Source organism: Botryllus schlosseri, chromosome 3 (assembly GCF_051294905.1).
Source record: "Botryllus schlosseri isolate E-star chromosome 3, Bs_hap1, whole genome shotgun sequence".
In the NCBI taxonomy this organism is placed as follows: Eukaryota; Metazoa; Chordata; class Ascidiacea; order Stolidobranchia; family Styelidae; genus Botryllus; species Botryllus schlosseri.
In genome coordinates this window covers 31,952,047-31,969,070 of record NC_137238.1, presented here as the reverse complement: position 1 = coordinate 31,969,070, position 17,024 = coordinate 31,952,047, and the positions used below count along the sequence as shown (strand labels likewise).

Genomic DNA, 17,024 nt, shown 5'->3' with positions numbered 1-17,024 from the left:
GAGATAACTCACCTGAATTGTCGACGTCGTGACATTGCCGCGTGATATCTCTGGTGGATACATTGTGAATGTGGTGGTAAAGTTGAAGAGCTCAGCGTCGCTGGAGACTTCCTTGTAAATCGCGTACAAGCTCACTTGAAACCAGCACAATATCGTTACGAACATATCGTGACTCTTTCTAGGATACTCGACACATATTGTTTGCATACTTCATCCACTTAAAACTTCAACGATTATAGAATGAGTTTCCAAATGAAACGCGATTGTAAAGCACCTGGCGCCTGTAAGCCAGGCATCGCGGATCCTGTATTTTTTGGATTGTACAAATGAAGAATTCAGCAGAGGTGGTCAAAGTAGTCAAGAAAGCTACTCAAGTATAAGTAGAAGTAGTGTCGAAAAAATCTACTCAAGTACGAGTAGAAGTACTTCTTCCATAAGCCACCTCAAACTACTTGAAGTAGAACTAAAATTGAGTGACTTTAAATCTACTCAAGTAAGTAGTTTTGAAAACAATGTTATTTCGTTCGCATGGACTGCCAAGAGCTGCAAATTGAGTTAGGCGGAAGGTGTAGAGAGCTTGATTCGTATTGATGCATCCAAAGAGGTATCAATTTTCGACAGAATAAGCATTCTTTCGCATCATGGGATGCGAATTATACTATTGATATGAAAATGCGATACTAACCCATTGTTTACTAGAATACCCCGTTTTAGAGAATATCATGGCATGGCGCCCTACCCCATATTATAAGGCCCAAAGTTTAGGCAAAGAGCAATACGGAGAAGTTGTATCGGATACGGTTTCAACACTTTGCGCGACTATACGTTGATAACAAATATTGTGGATCGTAAATGTTATATTCAATGTAGCTTTATTTTCGGAAAATAGAAGCATTACTACACTTTCTTTTATGCTTCAGCATGTATGTTCTGCAGACAAAAGAACTGAAAGTAATTAGAACTCAAAGTATGATACTCGGAATTGAAAGTGAAACACAAATACCACTTCTAAAAAGCAAAAATATATTTCATGTCTTTTGTCCATAAAGCTTCAAAGGTGATCTGCTAAAACAGGTGTAACGCTCAAAAAAGTCGGATTTTCCAGATTAGCAGGAAACGTCATGGGCTGCTAGATTATGAAATGATAGGTAATTTCTAGATTGCGTAACGGTAGTTGCAAACGTTATGGGGGGGCCATATTCACTGTGACGAAATATGGTATATGGGCGACAATACGGTGAGAGCGGATCCAAGCACTCCGGTACCTAAATTATATTCACTGATACTTTCTTGAAAACATATTTGTCTCTTCATAACTACTGTGCGCGAAGCGCAACAAAATTTCTGGCCTTTACTTTACTTTTATGAATATTAGATGTTGGTACTCCGTGAAAACAGCTCCGAAATTCCTCAGGCTATCTTTCGTACTGTGGGATTGAACCACTTCTACTTGACAAACTGAAAATAGCGAAAAGTAAGTAAGTAGATCACAAACTATTATGAAGTAGAAGTAGAAGAAGAGAAAATCAGATCTACTTGAGTAAGTACCAGAAGTAGAGGAAAACTACTTGAGTACTTTTAAAAAGTAGAAGTACTTCGTTACTGACCACCTCTGGAATTCAGCATTCAGATTCGACACGATTAGACGGAATCCATACTAGAAATGAGCATTTCATTGGATTGGCCAGCAGCGATATATAATTTAAAAACTGGATTCAGATTCGGAATCTATTCAAATTGGACTATGCCATTGAGGTATAAATCTCACCAAATCTTTACCAAGAATCAAAGCGCTTCAGATTTGTCTAGCGTCTAATCAGTAACAAAAATAAAGAGCCTCACCTTGATATTGTGTCCGAAACGTCAGTGAAGTGAAATTGTAAACGTTCACGTTACTTGCGACCGTCACATCCTCAACAGTTTGATTTACGGTATCAGCGTCTCCAATTTCTTTCAGTACGATACTGAAAGGCGAGTGATATATTGAATAATAATATTAATACCCGCATGAACTAAGACCAAACTAAGCTTCCTTAAACATCATATTATCAACGAGAATAATAGTTCCAATGCTTTTTTGTCCAACATCGAAGTGTTGAAACCGCTATTGAACGCATCACAGCATCCTAAACATGTGTTGGTGGTACAAAGCTATCAATATTAGTGGAAATCATAATTCTATCATGTCGTAATCCACCTATAGCATTGTCACAATATGCGATGAAATACGACTGTTTTGAAATTTTTTGCCAAATTGTCCTTAATGGGATACATAACTGGCAATATTTTCTTAGTGGTTGCATGAAAGTTAGGCTATATCTTTGAACTTTCCGTAGACTCCATACTATTATGGCATCAAAAAGAGTGTTACTGTAATACCCTAAGACTCAAAGCTTGGTACAATATTTGGAATCGAATCGCTACAGTACTTGATTTTGACCAGTCCTATATTTATCATTAAATCACTTCAGAGTGAAAGTGTGTTCTGAGTCATCAAGATCCTATAATTGAGGATCCCATGAAGTTTATCTTGACTTGACAACTGTGTCAATCCCAATAATAAAATGCTATATTTACCGCGTGTTGTCTACCAGATCTCCATTGTTCCAGGTTATATACGCGAAGTTGTCGCCGAGATTCGAACCTGACGGTTTTACGACGGTTGGCGCTACAACACCTAGAATTACATGAAATTCAAGAAGTGTAACACCTAAAAGATCAGGAAATAGTGGATTTGTTCAATTAGACACACCCTTGTGGGAGTTATTGGGAGGAAGTAACTTTCGAAACAGCATCAATGAGGGTCAGTATCCTGTCGAAGCAACTTCAAATAATGTCATATTCGCGGGGTTTGGCGAAACACAAACATTGCGATTACAATACTTGTTTTGGTACAATCTCCCATAACTTTAGGATCGACAGGGTGAAATGTAATCTCTCAGGCATACCGTAATCAGAATGAAGTTGTGATACATTATTAAAGGCTCCACAACCAGGGGGTTACGTCGAGCGATTGCTAAAATAAGTTCCGATCAACTCTGGCTTGGAAATGTTCATTTTGTAACCCAAGTATCGTAGCTACAGCATAAGTGGTGATGTGTGAAATAGAGATATATTGCAACGAACAATACATTCACATTGATACAGAGCATTCCATTCAACTTTAACAACTTACTGACTGACATTAATACCTTACAAAGTGTAGTAGATTTTGTAACTTCATCAAAATGACAGCAGTTATTATTCACAATTAACTTACTATTCTGAATATCCTGTAGTAAATTATCGAATTAGCTTGTGTTATAGATACCTTTTATTGGCTTATGATGGGAAAGATCACTGCTTTTATAAGCGCCATATCATGATTATGATGGTAATAACATGACCACCACGGTGATATAGAAGGCCTCACATTCACATTATACTCATTTTTTCTCACTACAAACACGTTTATTCAAACAGATCAAAGACAGTTTGTGTGTATATTTTTCAAACATCGTTAGTAATATACAAGACTTTAATAAGTCGGAAAAAAAGTGTAGAGTCATATAACTTGCTCATGCGCAATGGCTCAAGTACAAGTCAAGTCCATGCACAAGTTGACTCAAGTTGAGTCAAAATTTACGACTAGATTCCAATTCAAGTCGTGTCTTGACTCGAGTCATTACAACCCTGGTGTTGCGTTTTGGCTATAAGAAAATATAGCTATTTGAATTCATCTTATCGCCTACGTGCTTGATGCTTTCGTTTTGAGATTCTCTCTCATTATTGCCACACTGTCTATTTCCTATTTAAATTTTAAATTCGATTTACAGAAGGTCGCCTTGATGTGAGTCAATTGAGAATTGTAGATAAATGTACCGATTTAATTCGCTGCCATATTCAAATTCTGGACCGCAGATCATTCAAAAAACCTCCTCGAAATGCAATCAAAATTACGCTGGTATTAGTCAAGACTTCGGGAAAATTAGATCTGCATACTTACGTTTGCAGGTAACGACCGTTTGGGAATCGGAATCAGCCACGTCGACGTACGGGCTTGGACACGAACATGCGTATCCCGGGCTCTCTTCCCTGCATGACGACGATGCGCCACAGACTTCTTTTTCATCACATTCCTTTATGTCCTCACAATGCGTGCCGTTCACGGCTTCGAAACCTGACAACAGTAATACGAGAAAAGATGTCACTCATTTCCGTAAGACAGCTGCTTGGTTTTCGTGTAAAGCTGAATATTCTAATATTACCATTGAATCAGAGAAATTCTATTCAAACATAATAATTTTTTTCAAGCGGTATTGTGTAGAATTCACTATTCTAACGTTACCATCGAACAGGATAAATACTGTTTGAAATGTTGATATTTTAACAATGATTTTGGCGTGGAAGATTGAATATTCCAATACCGGCATCCAAATGGACCAATTCTTTGTGAAATAATATTTTTATCCGGGTTTTTCATGCGGAAGACTAAATATTATAATATTAGTGTCAAACAGGACAAATTATATATGAAAAGTTGAGGGTTTTGGTGTCGAAGACAAATATTATAATATTGGCATAGTACGAGATATATTCAACATACAATAGGCCTAATAATTTTTTTTGCCGAGGGAAATATTTCAACGTTAAACGAGTAACGAGAATGAAGACTTTCAATTCGAAATACAAGTGGTGTCTGCTAGACAAAGACTAGCTCGGTCATTGAGATTGCATTACTGCAGCGCTGAAAGCATGCATCTTTGTCATCCGTAGATTTTTGATACTTCCAAAAGGCCGAATGTTCCTGCTCCCGAAACTCCTGATTATTATCTATAGTCTGATCTAAGAGGCACTCGGGGGGTGAACATTTCACTAATAAAGTGATAAACCTTCTTATCAGGTTCTATGTTGATTACATTGAAAACATTCGATAACATCAACGAGTGTTACGTGTGAAAACCAGTGCTGCCCCCTAATTTGTATACTCCAGAGTAGTACAGTCAAAATTGCTATTGATTTTTGTAACTTTTCATGTCTGGCTAACGCATGTTTACCTGAGTCGCATAGACAGTTGGGTTCGTTTGTGCTGTTCAGATAGCAATTCGCGTTGACGCAGGCGATAGAGGTGGTGTTTGTGCATGTAGCGTTTGCCTCACAGGTACTCCCGTTTCCCTGAAATCCTTCGTAGCACGAGCAAATGTAGTTTCCTGTCACACAAAGCAGTTAAACAGTTCATAAGGTATTTGTTTGATCCTAACGGTAATTTGTCGACTTTGTCGATATCATGGTGTAACTAGCGAGGACCCCAAAAATAAGAACAATTTTGAACTCAAATTTACAAAGAATTTGTCGAAATTGGAGACTTTGGATCTACCCTGACTCCAGCACTTTACAACTTATGTTCCAGATAGGAATGTCACACTAAATTTCTGGCTTGCCATTGCGCGAAAAGACAGTATGCTGTCAATGACAGACCAGCGAGGACTGTGTTATTGGGTCGCGAGGCTTCGCGCCACGATAGTTAGATGATATCAACATCTCCATAAACCATTTTTGCAGATTTTCATTCACAGACATCCATATTATGGTTCTTTGATTAATATCTGTAGGCCAGTTTGGGCATTTGATTGAACAGCTTCTCTGTATCTTTTGACTGTATCGCATACTTGTGGCATTCTGAACGAGAATTGTAATAAATGATAGTGATTCAGTATATAAAGGTGATTGACCCTATTATAGTTGGGCATTGGGCAGCTATAAAATTTTCAGAGTTGGTAAATTAGCTTATATTTAGAATTATAGCTGCACTGTATTATCTCTACTTACCTGGCGTATTAGTACAATTTTGTTGACATATCGCGGGATCCGCGCATTCATCAATGTCCACGCAACCAAATCCGTTGCCAGTTATCCTGAAGCCGACGTCGCAGCTACACTTGAAGGAACCTGAATATATTGGCATAACGCTCGGTGAAAAGCTCACCCTTAACTCACCCGCTCAAGATTGATGCAGAACAATCAAAGGCCATAAATTCTGCAATTGGCAAACACTTGTTGGATAATCCCGCTTGTGCGGAAAAATTATCGAGACGACAGATTTCGCATACTCGGAAAGGGTCGCTCACACTTTCATTTGTGTGACTTGGAGTCGACTTTTATCAAAATACACCAGCCAAGGCTGTGTCAACAAAAAGAGTTCGTGTATCATCTAAAAATAGTACATTGATCGCTCTCGTATTCGACATTTCGTGCTGGTGACATCATATTTTGTGTTACGATTGTTGATATACGCTGTTCTTTCGAATTCTCTACTAGTTGCTGACGATTACCCCAGACGAGTGTCAGCCGAAAATATTCGGGTTCATTTCAATATGAATATACTATTCAATTGTATATTGAAGTTCTGTACCTCAAAGAAGCTGTTCGATTGGCAGAAGTGAATCCCATATTTAAAGACATTCTTGTAGAACTTCAGGTAGAACTTCAGCATACAACAGAATAATATATTCATAATACAAAAACAAATATTGTCGGCTGACACTCCTCAGCATTTATCACACTATTCAGCAGCCAATTTGCTTCTTAAACGAATAGAGTGAATCTCGGATAATTTGGGGTCGCTAATCACGAATATAAACTTGAAATTCGTTGCTTAGCTCTAGTTTCGAAGTTATAGCACCACGACAAAACGCTGTTACAAACAATGCTTTATTATACTCTTTAGTGAAGACAGATGGGGATGAGCGTATGAAATGATCTTACTGTGATCTGAAATTAATATCGGCATTTAAATATAGCCTACATAAGAAATCAATAAAAGTTATTTCGAAATCGGAAACTAGCAGCGGCCGCAACAAATGTCCTGACAGGTCACATGTGGCTGGCGAGTTGGTTACACATGGCCTCTATAGCAGGGGTGGCGAACCCGCGGCCCGCGGGTCACATGTGGCTCGCCAGAAGGTTTTGAGTGGCCCACGGATAATCCCAGGGTTGTAACCAAGTCACAGGGCTCCGAGTCACAAGTCAATCTCACTTTTATATTTTAGACTCGAGTCAAGTCGAGTCATTTTCAATTCCCACCGAGTCAAGTCCGAGTCCAAGTCAGCGAACAGAGGATCAAGTCCGAGTCATGGTATTATGACTCGAGTCCGAGTCCAAGTCATTGTGTTGACTGCTCAGTTTCCAGTTAAAGTCTTCCTAAACCCACTTTTTTAACACTGTTTGGTGATATTGAATGGTTCGCATTTATAATATATCAATTTTCCTCACTTTTAGCAGTTTCTGGTCGCATTTTCAAGCGCCAGTACCAACAAACGAAATCCCAATAGTGTGTTGGCTTCGAAATTACAATGAAATGTCGATCTTGGCCGTCTGAATCTCGAGTCAATGACTAGCTTCGAGTCATGCGCAATGACTCGAGTCCAAGTCGAGTCAATACACAGATTGACTCGAGTCGAGTCATTTCCGTATTTTTAGAAAATGACTCGAGTCGAGTCATCCGAAAATCGTGACTCGAGTCATTAAAACCCTGGATAATCCTCGAAATTAGTTATATTATCAAAAAAATTATCCAGGTAATTCATTGTGAACTTGCACGGTCAACCAAAAATTTAATTAGCCTGACCACAAAATTTGCGATGCTGATGACTAACATATCAGTTCCAACGCATTGGTGTAGCCAGGGGCTATCGCCAATCAGCGATTTGAACCGAAAATTTTGGATTCAGCTTCCACAAATACATAGGCATCAACTGTTTTCTTTTCAAATGCAAACGGCTTTTGAAAAATTGTTGAGCAATGTCTCCCGCCACTGGTAGAGAATTCAAAGGGACGTTGTTTATCAACATTAGTATCACCGCATATCACGCCACAGGCTTAGAGATTTGAATAATTGAGGCACACAGATTTATATTATACACTGATCCTGTCGGTTGGGAGAACGTATGTTGGCGGATATTGATCAAAGTCGACCACGAATGCTTCGTTCATTTGTGCTCCTTGGACGAAAATCTCATCTCAGGCATAATTGAAATTGAGACGGGTATATTATTGGATTAAAAACCTCTCATTGCACAGGTCCTATCAACTCCGGCTATGACAAGTTCGTTTCATGGCCCCAAAATTGCATCGATTGCCGGGTAAAAATCGCAAATATTGGAACCAACAATACATTCGTACTGATACATTTATTCAAACCAAGGCTTTACAATAACTTTCAGCAAAGGGACAGCCTCTATAAGAGTGGTTCCCAACATTTTTTTTCGTAATTCCCCACTTCCGAATTATTCCGAGCCTTCATTTCCCACCTGAAATCTCTACATTCATCCTTTAAAAATGCTACCTCCAATAAAATTTGCCAGGACTTTGCTTAATCAATACGTGCTATAGGCGATTGTTGAGATCCCCGGAATTGCTCAGCACACAATTAAATTAACACAGCAGTGAATTGAACTATTAACCATAAACGCGCGCCCGTAAATATGTATCTACTAGGGTTGTCCATAATTTGGAAAATCTTACGAATCCTCCGTTGTAATGTCTTATTCTATAGATTATTGATAAAAAACGACACTGAGCCCGAAAGAAGCTCACAGGAAGGTCGTTAAGATTTCGTGCAAAGCGTTTGAAAGTTGCTGCTGAAGAATGGGCGTGCAACTGACCATAGAACGGCGAGAAGACTAGCAATCACAAAACCACGGCTCTTGATTGGCCAATCTGCTATGCTTCAATGACCACTACAGCAGCAGCTTGCTGTGTAGGTGATCAAAGAGTCTGCTACCGGCGGCGATTCTGAATGCGCATTGTATGTAGGTTGACAGTTAATGATTTAGGATTGAGTCAGGATATGTTGAGGTACGAAATACATGATGAACAAACAACAGCTGCTTCACAAAACGTCTAAAGCCAGACCATTTTATTGTGAAGAAAATTGCCGTAGCCTATATGCCTTGTTTTCAATGAGGGAAAGCATAGGCGCTTATGCAAATAGTGACAGATTGCTAGTTTCAGAAAGGTTATATCATCATTGAATACAAAGATAAAGCTTAACAATGACACTATAATTTGTGTGATCTTATTGGGCTCAGGTTGTAGTACATAATTGAAGTTTTGAATGCTCTAGGGATCGACTGAATCAGACGGTTAGGCTTGGCACTTATCAGATGTTAACAGCAAATTGAATTCACTTGTAAGTGTTTTCAAAGTCCCGAATGATGCCGCAGAAACGAGGTTTAAATGCAAGCACAGACTATGCTTGATATGTTGTACAAACTATGCTGGATGCTATGCACTATGCGGCATTGTCTGTGCCTACCTTTACACCCCCTTTCTGTGCGATTAATAAGGACTTTGATATATCATGTCCAGCATAGTATGTGCTTACTTTTACACCTCTTTTCTGCGTCATCATCAAGGACTTTGACAACACTTGCAAGTGAATACATTTTGATGCAAGCATCTGAAAAGTGCCAAGCATAACCCGCTGATTCAGCCGATCCTTAGAGCTTTAAAAACTTCAACTATGTACTACAACCTGAGCCCAATAAGATCACATAAATTATAGTGTGATTGTTGAGCTTTATATTTGTATTCAATAATGATATATTCTTTCTGGAACTAGGAATCCGTCTCTACTTGCATAAGCGCCTATGCTTTCTCTCGTTGAAAACAAGGCATATAGGCTACGGCGGTTCCCTTCACAATAAAGCGGTCTGGCTTTAGACGTTTTGGTGAAGCAGCTGTTGTTTGTTCATCATGTATTTCGTACCTCAACATACCCTGAATTAATCTTAAATCATTATCTATCAACCTACATTAAATGCGCTTTCAGAATAGCCGCCGGTAGCAGACTCCTTGATCACCTACACAGCAAGCTGCTGCTGTCGTGGTCATTAAAGCATAGCCGATTAGCCAATCAAGAGCCGTGGTTTCGTGATTGCTAGTCTTCTCGCCGTTCTATGGTCGGTGGCACGCCCATTCTTCGGCAGCTACTTTCAAACGCTTTGCACGAAATCTTAACGGCCTTCCTGTGAGCTTCTTTCAGGCTCAGTGTCGTTTTTTATCAATAATCTATAGAATAAGACATTACAACGGAGGATTTGTAAGATTTTCCAAATTTTGGACAACACTAGTATCTACCCAGGCGTAAAATAGGAGGGGTTTGAAAATGTTCCAATTGTTGCGGGGTAGCATCAGTTTACCTGCGTAAATGCCGAATAATACATGAATAAGATAAACTTCCTGGTGTTGAAGAACTCAAGCGTGTGATATATATAAGCCGCCGTAAACTATACTTTCGCACGCAACTAAAAGACCTCGAAATTATATAAATATATGATATATAATTTGTAACGATTCCGAATGTGGCAATGTGCTATCAATTATCGCGTCCGCGATCTTCCTTGAATACATATTCAGCAATATATGAGCTCCTATACTACAACGAATCATGATATTTCAATCGTTCCATTACTTGTACAAATTTATAAGACCATATGCTGGAGATCACATGCCGCTATCCAGGCGATTCTCGCTAATTGGAGGCACTAACAATAATACGAATTGCTGAATTGCAAATGAGATAAGAAATAGTAGAGATACCATCAGCATTTCAAAAGGACATTTGATAAAGAAGATTATTATTGTGAATAGTTTTTCAAGAGTGAGTCTATTCCCCACCAGTTGGGAATTCCTCACCTGTTGGGAACCACTGCTCTATACTCTTCCAGTGCTACTTTATCGTTAATGTTGGTTCTTTAGCTAGCTGAATGGTATTTGTCTTATTGCTTGGGTGCTTAAACGCTCTCATTCACCGTTTTTATGTCATTTTTTCATCACACCGTATACTTCATCTTTCAATTCCGAATTCCAATCCCCACATTTACTGAAGGTCACACCCGATCAGATTCAGTTTAAAACATTATATGATTGAAGATACACGATGTTCAAATGAACAAACTGTACAGAGCACCATATTATTAACAGTCTTTAAACACACACCAGAGAAGGATGAGGATTCATACCAACAGAATTTTCACAGGTAAAACTGCAAGCGCCGTTGTTGTCAGCGCATTCGTCGATATCTTCGCACTCTTTGGTCGTGGAATTGTAATCGTAACCAAGTTCGCAGATACACCTGCAAAAGTACCGAGCAGGATTGTGTCGAGACGTTGAAAGATTATCACGTTTAGCTGAGCATTCTAGACTGTTTAGGGCAGGGGCAGCTAACCCGGGGCCCGTTGGTCAAATGTGGCCCGCGAGAAGGTTTTGAATGGCCCGAGAAGTAATTCTTGTAATTAGTTATATTATTCAAAAAATCAAATCATACAGGTAGTTTATTGTGAACTTGAAACACAAACCTAAAATTTGATTAGCCTGACCGCGAACTCCAGTTTGTTGATCACTAAAACATCAGTTCTGACGCGTTGGCGTAGCCATAATTTCCGTACATCTTCGTATTTGACCATAAAGTTGATTATTTCGTGGTAGATTTATTTGGCTTGATATTTTCTCTTAGCATTTCGCGAGATTTATTGTCACTTCATTTCTTGCTTTTAGTATTGGTGCCTCCTACATTCCTACACGGAATTGAGTCTAACTATATTCGCCACTATGAGAGAACGTGTTGTACAACAGCGACTGTAGCATCGACTCCAATCGCGAACCCTATACCAGTATGCATTACAACAAGTCAGTGCATCGACCGTCACAACCACTAAAGAGGAGTTACAATCTGCGAGCAAGGTTTGGATACCTTTCATTATTTCAGTGTCGAGTGTCGAGTATCGAGCTCGCGGCATGGGGAATGGAAGAGGTTCCACAATACAACCATGGTTAATTTGTAAGATGGCACCACAAATAGGTATATTGTACCATCTACAAAATATATTCCACTAACGTGATGCAGCAGCTAATTTGCATTGTTCTTTTGAATATTCCAACCATAAAGGTGATGCAAACTTGACCGGACACTCTACCTTCACTCTTTTAAAATTGAAAGTGTCAAAGTAGAAATATTTTTTCCTACAAAACTGTACAAAGGCGGGACTAGGCCAAGGCAAGGTCACTTGGGTCAGTTGGCAAAACCTACTTGAGTACTCCGAAAAAGTAGAAGTAGCCTGTATTTTGTTAATGACCGCTTCTGGCAGTTACATTGCCAGCATGATAGACATTGAAATCTTGTAGCCGGTAGCTGATGCCAATTTGGGAAAGTAACTAGAGAACTAAGATCGGAACGTCATGCACCTGCCCCTACAGCAAAGCTTTAAATATAACTCACAAGAACGAGCCGACCTCATTGGAGCAAGAAGCACGTGTTGGACACTCATGCGTATTTTCTGTACATTCGTCAATATCTTCGCAAGTACTCAGACCATTTGCTGCCGAATACCCAGCTGTACAATCACACCTAAAAGCAGAAAGCAACACATAATCTTGTGATAATGATAGCTGTCGCGATAATTTGGCAAATTTCGGTTCAGGAATCTTTCTAGTTCAACAATTTTCACAGCTACTTCAGACATAGTAGCCACAATAATAGGAGAGATGTGGTTCCGATGGATCAAAAATTGCAAAATGATCTCTGGCCCTCAAATAGCAGACCTTTTGCCGGCTCAACACTTTCATCCAAGCTCTACCTACCGCGGATATTTACATGAATGTCCGCCTCTTAAAACAATATTTATAAATTTTCAAAATTTGTTGCTCGAGCGTATCACGGGTCCCCACCAGGTGGGTCCAAAGGCACACGACCATGGGACCTATGAGACACCCGCTCAAGAACTCAATTTTTTAAACTTGTTTTTGCTGTGTACTATAACCTAAGCTACAGCAAGCCAATGATAAATGTTTGGTCGGTACTTTCAAAAGTGACATAAATAGTAACAACTCAAATGATGGCGTAAAATCACGTTCCGATTCACGCTAAAACTTACAGAATTAATGGCACATACATATTGCCCGTAAATCTACGTTTTGTCTTTGAAATACCTCGTTATAGCGCTAAAACACCACAGGTAACCATGATTTACAGCCTCTATAGGAGTGTTTCTGTTGTTGCGTGACTAGTTGGTCCAACTATTTTGCTTGATTTACCTATGGTATCATAGGACCCCACTCTACGAATTTTGTAATTGAATTGAAAATAGTCCACTCGAGGATGATATTGAATTACAAACATGTGCCATTATATAGCCTGATACAAGCCTTACACTTCACATTAAAATGATGGTTGGTTTGTTAGTGTTGGAGATTACACAGAAAATCAATACGTCGATCAAAATTTAGTTTACACCCCAAAAAAACATTAATCATCTGTCACAGACCCCATAACTCACACAGGTCAAATTATTTGTATGTGAGGAAAGATTCTGCCAGCATGCAATTGTAAACAAAATCGCATGGTGTAATCAGAGGATTATCACAGAGAATAATCCAAGTATTTTCGGTCCACAAGCAGCTTTCCAACTCTCTCTTTTCAAATAAATTGGTATATGTCTAATAACAGATAGATCACGTATTCCATGACACAGTTAAATACTAAAAATCATCCACCTTCCGCGTATATTGTATCCTTGAGGTAGTATTTGCAAAAATCAAAAATTAATATAAAAATCACAACAACACTTTATCATAATTCAAAGGTTTGAAGACAATATTACCTGAAGGAGCCTTCTGTATCAATGCATGTCTGCGTCACATTGTCGCAAAGCTCCGTACCATCACACTCGTTGACGTTGACACAGGTTCCGTTAACCGAAGTGTAGCCAGTCTTACAATAGCATCTAAAAAGAACTCAAGTTACTATGAGCCATCTGGTCAGATATGAATCAGAATTTCTCGAACTGAATATCACGGGACGCACCTGAAAGAACCGGGGCGGTTGAGGCACGTCTCCGTCGTCGCATTGCAAACACCATTAATATCGCATTCGTCGATATCCACGCATCCAGTCGCAGCGTCACCGGTGTAGCCATCGGCGCAAACGCAGCTAAATTGGAAGATATCGATTAACGGTAACGGCAGTAGTATCGACGAATGAAGATTGGGACTGAGCAAATCTTCGCACCTATCTGATTTCGCTTTGAGTCAAGCATTAAACTAAGATTGGGTAGCACTATTGATTAACACACATACAGAAAAATGGAGATGCTGTGATATGTGAATTCCCTTTGAGCACAAAAAACATATTGCCATGATAAGAAATAATTTCGTGTTCGTTTGCCATAAATATGCCATAACACATTTTGACAACGCCCCGGGTATTTGATCGCTACTGAGGAACGTCATTGTTATGATTGTGATTACAATACCGGGGAACAATTTCAATGGGAGTGACTGGATTTGACCGACTTGAAAGTTAATATACATGTCAGGGGCACAGGCAGTGATAAAGCACTACGATTTAAAGTTTGATATGCTAGACTCACGGTAGAGGCATGGGGGGGGGGGGGGGTATTCATCAGAAAATAAGTATAATGTCGATCATTTTTCCTTTGTCAAATTAGCAAACCTAATTTGCGTAACAGAAGAAGTTTGATTATATTTGAGACGAAAAAGTTGAATTATTATATAGATTTATGACATCTTGTCCTAAAATACCTGAAATTTCCTACAGAATTTACGCAGGCCGTGTTAACTGCAGAGCACGATGTGTTCGACAAGCATTCGTCAAGATCCTGACATCTAGAATCGTCGGTCGCGTTAATGGCGTAACCATCCTCGCAGGAACAATTGTATCCGCCGCGTGACGTTTCACAAACCTGCTCGCACGGCTTCGTATTATTGCATAGATCTGAATGCAGCAGAGTGCAAGAACAAATTCAGTAGGATGTATGCATTGCGGTGATGCCACCAATACATAACATATATGGTCATTGGTCACGCAGTAACAAATTACTTCTATTTCTCGGAGTGAGATAGTGTAATGGTTATGCGTCCGGCTTCTCGAGCGGTAGGTCGTGGGTTCGATCCCCGGCCGGGTCATACCAAAGACTCGAAAATTGGTATCCGCAGCTATCCTGCTAGGCGCTCAGCAATCACGGATAGCATGGAGGAGAAAAAAAAAACGGGGGCGCAGACTAGATGACCTCATGGGGCCGTATCGCTACTCCGTCGTCAAAGCATCTCGATGGTGCAGGCGAAAAAGAATATCATATCTCTCTCTCTCTCTCCAATGTAAGTAGGCCTACGACTTCTATACCATACTAAACGTCTTACTTTTTACATTTCTGCATTTGTAGAAAGTAGCCTGTGGTAAGATTGCGTCTGCTTTGAGAGTGAAATTGTTATCAAAACCAGGCAAAATAACCCCAGATGTTCAGTAACTGAATGTTATGTCGAAGATGGCATTCAATTGCATCATAATCAGTCTCATTTACGTAGGGTTACCATGCGTCCTTATTTTTCAGGTTTTTTAAAAATGTCCTCCGAGGACGCCTAAATGTCCTCCTTTTTGGCAATTCGTCCTCCTTTACAGCTTATAGAGCTAAGAGAGTGCATGCATCCGAGTGAAAATGAGCATGAATGACGCCAAATGGGAAATTCGTGTTTTTTTTTCTATCAACCACAAACATAATGTCTTACTATTTTTTACGGATTCCAATATTCTAAGTCTGAAAATTTTGAAAAAGTGACCTCCTTTCCAAATTCCAAAATATGTTAGCTTTAATTTACGGTAGTCGAGATGATGAATCCTGCACTTTCAAACGTAAACTATTAAAACAATATGGCGATCTCTACTTGTAATATAGTAGTATGTCAGGTCTATACATCTACTTGAGTAGCAATGCTCTCTACTTTGACCATCAGTAGATCTTTTGCGTTATCACACCATCGCAATAGTGCTGTGACGGCATGATGACAAGTTTTGAAAATATTTCCAGTTATTGTTCTACAGGAGGTACTTCACTAACCAACCACGCTACTGAATTTCTGATATTCGGCTCACAGATTCGTCTTACCTATTAGGTAGCATTTGTTGTCGATGCGTTCTTCGTTCTCGTTGCATGCGATAATGCAGTTGTACCCGGTACCGGGAGCTTCGATATCTGTGCAGTTACCTCCGTCGCAAGGATTAAACTGGCATTCGTCGTAATCGTCGGAGCAGAAGTCGCCGTCCCAAGCTTCGGGGCAGTTACAGCCGTGCACCTGACAACAGATTGACGGGATAACACGGGCGACATTTCTTAAACCTATAAGTAAGCGAGATGACGTGCATGGGTCACAACGGACCCCCAAATGTGCTGTAAGATCCAATATTTGGATTAATCTTGACAGTTATTAGAGAAAATATTTCAATATATCAGACATGTCACTGGAAATATCGAAATTTTTTAAAAAAAATAGAAGTTTTAGGCCGTAAAAACGTCAAGAAATAGAAGGGGTACACCAAAGGTGAAACCGCATGAGTAAGGATTCCAAGTACACAAAACCTAGTAAGTATCCCACTCTGAAAAGCTAGGAGTACATTGTTACTTACCAGCTCCGGGTAGGCAACACGTGAATATGTGGGTTAAATTAAGGGTCTCGGTAAGGTTTGATATTGATATTACAATCAGTTCAGGGCATGGGCCCCAAGCCGTTTTAATATCGTTGCCTTATAACAAAATGGAAAAACCAATGGAGCCATTTTTTTGACAAAATCAAGAACGAATATTTGGATTAAAAATGGTTTAGTTAGTTTACATAGGCCATGGTCCGCAGGTCGGGAACCCCTGGATTAGGGGATACAAAGTTATGTGCTGATATGTTCCACACTAATGTGCAACATTCTCTACTGTATTCATCATTTTCGTGCATGCTAAAACGTAGCGCAACCGATTTCGACGCACCTGAAACCGATCCGTCGTGTTGACGGGATCGCTGTCGTAGCTGCAATTGCCGCCATTATCGCATGTGCAGATCTTTACGGTGGGGGTCAGCGTTCTCTGCAAGTCGCCCGAGTCCGTCACCGTAAACATGACGGTAAATTCCGCGAGGTCCGTAGGCGTGAATGCGAATACTCCCGCTGATTGGAGAGAAATAATATTTGGATAAATACCAGG

General features: G+C 39.7%; 1 protein-coding gene across 2 annotated transcripts in view; it reads right to left on the bottom strand.

Moving 5' to 3' along the window:
* The window catches only part of LOC145435013 (uncharacterized), an 85,936-nt gene that overhangs the window by 20,417 nt on the left and 48,495 nt on the right, over nucleotides 1-17,024 (bottom strand). For both annotated transcript variants that reach the window (XM_080312270.1, XM_080312271.1), the window contains exons 27-39: nucleotides 16,812-16,987; nucleotides 15,942-16,128; nucleotides 14,581-14,773; nucleotides 13,844-13,969; nucleotides 13,641-13,763; nucleotides 12,260-12,388; nucleotides 11,004-11,116; nucleotides 5,809-5,928; nucleotides 5,037-5,189; nucleotides 3,986-4,159; nucleotides 2,578-2,677; nucleotides 1,843-1,964; nucleotides 13-134 (exon numbers count right to left, since the gene is read on the bottom strand). In XM_080312270.1, coding sequence (XP_080168396.1) covers nucleotides 13-134; nucleotides 1,843-1,964; nucleotides 2,578-2,677; nucleotides 3,986-4,159; nucleotides 5,037-5,189; nucleotides 5,809-5,928; nucleotides 11,004-11,116; nucleotides 12,260-12,388; nucleotides 13,641-13,763; nucleotides 13,844-13,969; nucleotides 14,581-14,773; nucleotides 15,942-16,128; nucleotides 16,812-16,987 — 1,838 coding nt within the window. The remainder of the gene's footprint in view (nucleotides 1-12; nucleotides 135-1,842; nucleotides 1,965-2,577; nucleotides 2,678-3,985; nucleotides 4,160-5,036; nucleotides 5,190-5,808; nucleotides 5,929-11,003; nucleotides 11,117-12,259; nucleotides 12,389-13,640; nucleotides 13,764-13,843; nucleotides 13,970-14,580; nucleotides 14,774-15,941; nucleotides 16,129-16,811; nucleotides 16,988-17,024) is intronic.